The sequence below is a fragment of the Magnolia sinica genome, chromosome 2 (genome assembly GCF_029962835.1).
Source record: "Magnolia sinica isolate HGM2019 chromosome 2, MsV1, whole genome shotgun sequence".
NCBI lineage: Eukaryota > Viridiplantae > Streptophyta > Magnoliopsida > Magnoliales > Magnoliaceae > Magnolia > Magnolia sinica.
Genome location: NC_080574.1, coordinates 51,074,431 through 51,084,129, shown reverse-complemented (window position 1 = coordinate 51,084,129; position 9,699 = coordinate 51,074,431). Strand labels below are relative to the sequence as shown.

General features: G+C 44.8%; 1 protein-coding gene across 1 annotated transcript; it reads right to left on the bottom strand.

The window, feature by feature from the left end:
• Positions 1 to 402: 402 nt before the first annotated feature.
• Positions 403 to 831, bottom strand: LOC131225425 (uncharacterized). The gene has a single exon (XM_058220960.1). It carries the CDS (start codon positions 829 to 831, stop codon positions 403 to 405), a length of 429 nt encoding a protein of 142 aa, XP_058076943.1.
• Positions 832 to 9,699: the final 8,868 nt, after the last annotated feature.

Below are 9,699 nucleotides of genomic sequence, written 5' to 3'. Positions count from 1 at the left end.
ACGCAACTCCTCTGGTTAGGTTATGACAAGCTGGTTCTTCCACTAGGACATTTAGTCAAGCAGCTGGGAAGTGAATAAAATCACCCTCCTTAGTGGCAGCTTGAATAGGTAGGTAAGGGCCTTCATGTGCCTCCACTAGGACAGAATGTCGAACAGTTGGAAAGCAACCTGCATTTATCTCCAAGATAAGAGCACCTGGTGGGTTTATCTCTTTAGAGGCAAGTAGACAAACATCCGACGGGCAAGAGGACTAGCCTGAAACCTTCTTGCTGAAATTCCTATCCACCCAGCCTCTTGTGGTCGGATGGCCCCAATGAGTTGTAGGATAGAGTTTCAGGAGCTGAGGCAACACCCACGAGGCCCAGTTGTAGTTCAAGAAGCTTATTAGCCACTGCTTCTAGGTCAGCAACCATAATCACATCTTCCTTTTGGAAAGTAAGAGGGAGGGCTTGGGATATCCTTCCTAACCACTGCTGCATGTGAGTATCCCTGTTTGGGTGCCTCTGTTTGACTTGTCAGAGCAAATGTTGCAACCTTCCTTGAGTAGCCTGCCCTCAGTCTGGCCTTTTTGACCACCACCTCTCTTCCGTCTATTTTCTTACCATGTAAAACTCCCATGGCCGCCCGACCCTCATCTTCATACCAGAATCGGACAAATGCGTAACCCCTGGGAAGAGATGAGTTAGGGAAGAGCAGGATGTATACATCCAGGACCTTCCCATATTTGAAGAAGATATTCCCAATGTCATCATGGGAGCAGTCGAATGGCAGATTTCCCACAAAGAGGCTGAATATTCCCTCAAACAGGTTTGATGAACTGATTTGGGGCATTTTCATATGAGATCTGCCTCTCCTATAAGTTGGGGAGAGAAATCTGGAAGGGGCTCTGCTATGCCGATCTCGTCCGCTTCTTCCTCCAGGCGAGGAGGGAACCCTAGCGCGGATCATGGAACCCTCACATCAGCTTTATGGCTCACATGTGCTATGCTGATCTCGTTGCCTTCTTCAAGGACCTTGTGAACTCTTGAATTGGGATGATGTAATTGTTTGGCGCAAGTACCCTACCTCATTTTCAACGCAACCAAATTACGTAGATCCAAAACTAAAGAGGGCCACACCGAAGGTAACAATGTAAAATTGTTGCTACAAACTTCACATTCTGTGGTCTTCTTAGATTATGGAATGGCCTAATTTTTGGGCGTCCCTTCATGGTGGCAAATCTGATAACCAGATTGGATGGCATAGAAACAACATGAGTGGGCCCCACACAAGATCTGTAAGTTTTTAAGGTGGTGTGGCCTACATGAGTGGGACCCATTGCTCCACGTTGTTCCACGTGGTGTGGCCTACCTGAATTTTGGATTGGTCTCAATTTGGACTTTGAGCCAACATTGGGTTCGGAGAGAGGGCATCCAGTGGACCGACAAGTTGGATGGCACAAATACATATGTGTCATGCTGCTATCTCCAGAAATGCTGGTTAGGCTAATTCTTTCCCTAAATTCCAGGTAGACCATCTTCCCCACGTTAATTCTGACCACACTCCTCTTCTATTGGTTTGTCCAAGGGAATCTCCATCCGTTGCTAGACCATTTAGATTCTGGAGAATGTGAGAGTAGCATGATACATATTTTCAGACAGTTAAGTCTTACTGGTTGAAAGAATTAGTGCCTCACCCGATGGTGAACCTTCAAGTCAAACTTTGGAATGTGAAGAATGTCCTCAGATCATGGAACAAAGAAGTGTTTGGGAACATTGTCGATCAAATCAAGCAAGCAGAACAGTCTATTCAAGACATAGAGCTCAGTCTTCTTAACCTGGTTGGATTAACTGGATCAGTTGAGAGCCTCCACCTCCAATTACAAGAATCCAAAAATGTCCTTGCCTAGCTTGAGCTCAGGGAGGAAAACTTCTGGAAGCAGAAATCTAGGAATAGTTAGTTGAATGAGGGTGAAAGGAATACTAAATTCTTCCACTCTTCAGCTACAGAGAGACAAAGAAAAGCGGAGATTAGATCGATTGATTTGGACTCGGGTCAGAAGGTTGATACTCTTTCAGCCATTCAAGATGCAGCAGTGAACTACTTCAAGCTCCTCTACAAATCTGAAGCCACATCCTCCTTGTTACGCCCCAAACCCGGAAATCAGATTCACAGGAATCCCGATCGCCGAATCTGGTGCTGACAGCCTCCGTAGTACCCCATTATCGGCTCGTAGTGTCCATGCACCAGATTCCGATCATGGGATCCTACAAGGAGTATTTTTTTTTATATACATTTACCTCATAATAAGCATAACCACAAGATTACCCAATTCACAAAGACAACATCATCATCACATATCCACTGATAAAATCGTTCGAGTACAATGTTAAAGGAAAAAAAATACATCAATCGAAAATCAAGCTCCAGAAGACCGCTGCCCGCTCCAAGCTCAACACCGCTGCAACCTAACATCACCTGCACGCATCTATCATGCATAAGCTTATGAAAGCTTAAAGGGTGGTGTAAGTGTGTGCATAAGGTTAATGCCAAGCATTCAATACAATGCCATCATCATACAATACCGAAAATTCTAGTAATCCATAAACCGTACAATATCAGAATACGCAGAAATACTGACAAAATCATGAATTATCAAAGTAAGCAGAAATACTGACAAGAGTAGGAATCGTATGATAAAAGAGTAAGCGAAAATATGGACAAGTTCATGAGTCAATCAACATCAGGATACACAATATAAAACAGCTATGCAAATGAGGAGTCATAAATAGCTAAATATCAGATGCCGAGGATACAATGCAATATGTAAATCCTGCTAAATCTATCTAGGTCATATAAGTATAGAAAACATAACCCAAAATGCCATATGCATGCGGGTGCAATATGCAATGCAATGAAATGACCAAGCTGGATTGTGAGGTCGGGATGATAGTACGTAGTATCGCAGGCTATGGGGTCCATCACAAGCGACTTCTATCCAAACCAGTCTCATACCTAAATTTGGATAGTCAGACTCAATGTGGTAAACACCTGGTCTCAGGTTAGTCGTGCACCCAACCGAAATCCTGGTCATGCGAAGGTACACTAACAAATAGTTACGCACCACCAGCCCGAGTGGATAATGAATGAATAAATGAATGAATATGCAATTTCTGCCCATTAAGTCCACATATCAGTATGGTTCCTCTCTGAAAAATCACCGGGGTCTATTACACTCCAAACCAAATTGCCGCCCCATTGCGCGCAACAAGGTGAGTGGAAGAGACCTCACTATCTGCCTGCCAATATCATGCCCCGCTCGTCGATAGCGAACCCATTCCTCGAGCTGGTCAGACTCAGCCTAGCAATGCCCTGTCCTCTCGGGCAGGTAAGGTCGTACCCCCTTCCAACCGACCACGACACAGTAAGAGATGCCGCCTAACGGTATACGACCCTTATGTGCTTATGCATCCACTCGGTCTAGACGTTGGAGCAACCTCTGGAACTAAGAGGGTTGAAGGACTTTCACCTAGAGATATCTATAGCACCCCATGTAGAACAGATTTTCGGTATCACATCTGGCCATCTACGAAATACCGGTGGAGGCTATGGCCCTGATGTCACTAAGGCATACGGTGGTCATGTCACACAAATGCGAGATGTATGAGTCACATAGTCCAATCATGCATCAATCCTGCACATGTTGTGCTCTCATACGGGGCAACTCTCTGCCTATCAGGAAGCCCCATGAACAACCTGCCCTATGGCATATGCAATGGTCAATCACATCTCATAACAAATATACAAATGATGCGTATGGGCATGTACTATGATGCTATGCTATCACATACTCATAATCGGTATCAATAACCGGCATTAACAATCGGCCTCGACAATGTGGACATTTAACCAACATTGCCCCCAAGGAATGGCCACATAGAGCCAAACATATAATGGGCCCACGGCCTCACACAAGGGCCTAATATACAACACAATGGGTCTTACTCAAGGGCCACATATACACAACAGGTGGACCCTGCTCATGGGCCTAATACATATCACAATGGGCCTTGCCCATAGGCCATGAATACATCACAATGGGCCTTGCCCATGGGCCATGAATACATCACAATGGCCTTACCCATGGGCCATGAATACATCACAATGGGCCTTGCCCATGGGCCATGCATACATCACAATGGCCTTACCCATGGGCCATGAATACATCACAAAGGGCCTTGCCCATGGGACTCAAATACAGGACATGTGGGCCTTACACATGGGTCTTGAATACATCAAATGGACTATGCATCATAGGCTTAATACATATCACAATGGGCCTCAACTACGGGTCACATATACATCATATAGGTCTCAACAATAGGCCTTGGCAATCGAATTCGATACTCAGAATCAGCCTCGATACTCGGCCTCGACAATCGGAACCGGTCGACACCGATAATCTACATCGATAATCGGCACCAACAATCAGCATCGATAATCAACACCGAGGACCGGTCACATAGACAAGACTGGGTCCATAGATGAACATCTGATCAACCATAATATAAAGATCAGCCCTTGGCCGTGGTTATATCAAATCTGGTAGCATGAAGTCATCCATCCGTGGTAAATGGGGCCCACTTATTTGGGTTAACCCACTAAGAGAATGATGAGAATGGGCCTAATAAGGCCTAAGGAAGGGTCACAATGTGGACATCTAACCATCACTGCCAAGAAATGTGGACATTCCAACATTGCTCCCAAGGAGTGGTCCACATAAAGTCAAACATAAGGTGGGCCCAGATATCCAACAAGTGGGCCTCAAATAGTCATCATAGGTGGGCTTTACACATGCAGCACGTGGGCCTACACATCACGGTAGGTCGATACATTGGGCCGCACCAATGGGCCTCATGTACAACAAGTGAGCCGCATCAATGGACCGCACTAATGGGCCTCACATACATCATATGGGCCACACTAATGGGCCTCATAGGTGGGCTACAAATATATCAAGATGGGTCTCACAAGTGGGCCACAAGTATATCAAAGTGGCCTCACAAGTGGGAGCTTGGATTTCATCTGAAATCATCTCAATAGTAGCAGGTGCATCATGTGTATCACTGTACACATCATTCTATGGGGCATATGGCCCACTAATGATGATCAGCACTATCCAAACAGTCTCTAGGTAGATCAGCACCATCCAAACATTGTCCAGCACTGTCCAGCACTATTTGGATGGTGTGGATGAAACAAACACATCACATTAAGGTAGTACAGCACCGTCAAAATAAGTGGACGGTGTGGGTGGAATACATACAACATGGTGTGGTCCATAGTACCGCCCAAACATGGTCTAGCACCGTCCAAACATTCTAGACAGTATGGATTAAACAACTATCTCATGGTGGTGTCTCATCATCCAAATGATGGAAAGCTAGGATAAAACAGATACATCACACGTGAGCTCCACATGCTGGACAACATGTATGTACAACACATGCATCATGGGAATCCCACCGTCTAAGGGTCCGGGTGGTGAATGGGATTGGTGAAACATATACATTAGGTGGGGCCACGTGGTGTGACCCACCAGATATAATATTATATATATTATATATATACATCAGCTAGGACCACGTGATGTGCACCACCAGATATAATGTTTATATTAATATATACACCACACATATTTATTTATACATATATACATATATATATTACCATTCATGCAAACGTCCAGCCCTGGACGTCATTTAACAGATGATCAGGATGAAATATATATGCCAGGTGGGTCCACACGTGTGGGACCCACCACACATATACCTTGTGATTAGGGGTCCACGGCTGGACAGAATGGATATAACACTTGCCTCATGTTCAGACCCACTGAACTTGCAGGCGTTAATACAGCAGCTGCAGAGCTGCTGTACACGGTACTTCAGCCAATCCACTTCATAAAAGTGGGTCCCATGTGGGGCCTACCATAATGTTTATTTTCCATCCAACCCATTGATAAGGTCACTCAGACCTGGGGCCGCAGTAATGTTTATTTTCCACCCAACCTGGCCCACTGAAATGTTTATTTTCTACCCAACCTAGGCCCACTGTAATGTTTATTTTCTACCCAACCTAGGCCCACTGTAACATTCATTTTCCATCCACCCTGTTAAAAGGACACGTGGACAGAGCCACTGCAATGTTTATTTGTCAACCAACTTTTGGTACGGTTACATGGTCCTGGGGTCCACCGTGATGTAGTTCACAAATCCAACCCATTCATTGTGTGTGTCTCACCAATTTAAGGGTCCAAACCGAGTTTCAGGTGGATCCAAGCTGCATGTGGACCCCAACATTTGATTCCATGTGGTTTGGCATACCACCGCATGAATGGTGATGGTGCGGGCCATTCGAGAACTGTTTATGGCTGATTTTTGGAACCAACGCATCATTAAAGGGGACCTATTAAATGAACGGCATGGATGTAGAATATACATCATGGTAGGGTCCACAACTGGGACCAAGGGAGGCCCTCCTTATTTAACGTTGGACGTCCAGACTCCTCTGGACGCCAATGTAGTAAATGCATGATATATATATATATATATTTATTTATCCTAGGTGGGACCCACATTAACCAGATCTACTCCGTCCATTGTATGTGTCCCACAAAATTAGAGATCCAAACCAAGTTTCAGCCGCATCCAAATTTCAGGTAGGCCCGACCAAGTGATTTTATGTGTTTTAGACATATCTTCACATGATTTTATATTGTGTGGCCCACCTGAGTTCCGTATACGGCTGATTGTTGGGGAGGCCACCTGGTCCGAGGGGACCCATCAAATGCATGGCGTAGATGTTCGAGATGCATCACAGTGGGGCCCACAGCTAAGGCCGTGAGGCCAGCCCGTCCGTCCGCTAGCAGCGCCTGTGCACGCTGCTGACAGCAGCAGCGTGCCTCATTATTATTATTTTTTTCTCGAGGTTTCTTTTTATATGTGGGGCCCGTGTCTTGAGAATCCACTCCATCCATCGGATTCTATGGCCCACGACGGATCAAACGAGTCCACTATACAGTATGTTTTTGGTGGGTAGAGACATCAAGGTGGGTCCTAATGGATCTTAAAGGTAAAAAAATGTTGTTTCCCATGCCGGGGCCCGCCAGAAAATCGGATTGGATTCATTCTTTGGGTCAACGCCTAAAATGGGCTCGGAAATGAAATGGATGGTGTGGATTCGATTTTTACATCAAGGTAGGGCCTACATGAGTAGCCTGCCTCAAAAGCTCTCCCCTTTTTTTTTTGTTTTTTTTTGGGCAGAGAGTGCTTTTCACTGTCTGTTCACACTCGTGAAGGACGTCCAGCATCCCACTGTGTACACATATTGTTCAAGGTGGGTCCCACGTCTGGGGTCCACGTGGACATGGCCCACTTGATTTGGGTCAACCTTATATTTATGTTTTCCAATTACTATTAAGTGGGGCCCACATGGCTTGGACGGCTGTGGGGTCCATTTGATGGACGACTTAGACATCACATACATCAAGGTGGGGTACATCCGGATGAGCCACACGGCCACATTATCACACCAAAATAATGAAAGAGAGAGAGAGAGAGAGAGAGAGAGAGAGAGAGAAGCACCCACCTCTCATTCTTCTTCCTCCCTAGCCTTCCAACGCTCCAAAAGTGCTCCTTCAATGGTGGAGATGATGATCCAAGGGTGGAGATGGGAGATAGGATGATAGGGAGTGGGCCACACATGGCTCTTCTCATGGAGCATTGGACGTGAGTTGCTTGGAAGGAAAAATGAGAGAGAGAGAGAGAATGGAAGAGAGAGATGAGAGAGAGATTGAAAGAGAGAGAGAGTGATGGGATGAGTGATGGGGGTGTGTAAGAGATGGGATGGGAAAGTTGACTTTGGGGATGGTGTTGTGTACTTGGGGATGGGATAGGGTACTTGATTTGATGAGTTGTGTACTTTGATTGATTGATGGGATTGATTTGACATTTGGTAGAGATTCTCTCGAAGTTCGCAATACGTGGTGTTTTCCTCGAATTGAACGCAGGCCGACATCTTCTAGCTTGGGTATCGGGTCGGTGCATGAGTCGCGGCGTCAGAACGGTGGCGACGGTGCGGTCGCACTGGTACAAGTCTCGGGTTGAGCCGACTCTGAAATACAAAATATGAATCGGGGTTACGCGCAACTGCCGATAAAAGATCGTGGGTCGCCGAAATTCGACCGGAAAGACTGCGGAAGCCTACGAAATGGTACGAGCTAGGACACGGGTCTTACAACTCTACCCACCTTATAAAAATTTCATCCTCGAAATTTACTATGACACAGGACAAGGTAAGGGAGGAGGAAGCATTGATATAAACATATACAAGGCATAATCAATATATGAACAAATGGAGATAGCGTTCTCTAATCTCTGTCTTGCGCACCGAAGAAATCTTCCTCAATAGAATGGTGACCCTTACTGAACCTCAGGTCTCGGACCAGAAATGATTAAAACGGGAATACTATGCAGCCTCATAATCTCAAAGGTAGGGAACTATATCAGAAAATCTCTAAGTTATCAGAACTCGGGGATCTAATCAGCAATCATAGAATATAGGGTGTCTATCAGCAGATATGTGATGTTACCATCAGGTATTCCCAAATTATGCTCTGATACCAACTTCTGTCACGCCCCAAACTCGAAAATCGGATTCACAGGAATCCCGATCGTCGAATCTAGTGCCGACAGCCTCCGTAGTACCCCATTGTCGGCTCCTAGTGTCCATGCACCAGATTCCGATCGTGGGATCCTACAAGGAGGATTTTTTTATATACATTTAACTCATAATAAGCATAACCACAAGATTACCCAATTCACAAAGACAACATCATCATCACATATCCACTGATAAAATTGTTCGAGTACAATGTTAAAGGAAAAAAATACATCAATCGAAAATCAAGCTCCAGAAGACCGCTGCCTGCTCTAAGCTCAACACTGCTGTAACCTAACATCACCTGCACGAATCTATCGTGCATAAGCTTATGAAAGCTTAGAGGGTGGTGTAAGTGTGTGCACAAGGTTAGTGTCTAGTATTCAATACAATGCCATCATCATACAATACCGAAAATTCTGGTAATCCATAAACCGTACAATATCAGAATATGCAGAAATACTGACAAAATCATGAATTATCAAAGTAAGCAGAAATACTGACAAGAGCAGGAATCATATGATAACAGAGTAAGCGAAAATATGGACAAGTTCATGAGTCAATCAACATCAGATACTCAATATAAAACAACTATGCAAATGAGAAGTCATAAATAGCTAAATATCAGATGCCGAGGATACAATGCAATATGTAAATCCTGCTAAATCTATCTAGGTCATATAAGTATAGAAAACATAACCCAAAATGCCATATGCATGCGGATGCAATATGCGATGCAATGAAATGACCAAGCTAGATTGTGAGGTCGGGATGATAGTACGTAGTATCGCAGGCTATGGGGTCCATCACAAGCGACTTCTATCCAAACCAGTCCCATACCTAAATTTGGATAGTCAGACTCAATGTGGTAAACTCCTGGTCTCAAGTTAGTCGCGCACCCAACTGAAATCCTGGCCATGCGAAGGTACATGTAACAAATAGTTACGCACCACCAGCCCGAGTGGATAATGAATGAATAAATGAATGAATATGCAATTT

Coding starts and splice junctions, on each gene's coding strand:
- LOC131225425 (XM_058220960.1), bottom strand. CDS start 831: ATGCCCCAAATCAGTTCATCAAACCTGTTTGAGGGAATATTCAGCCTC.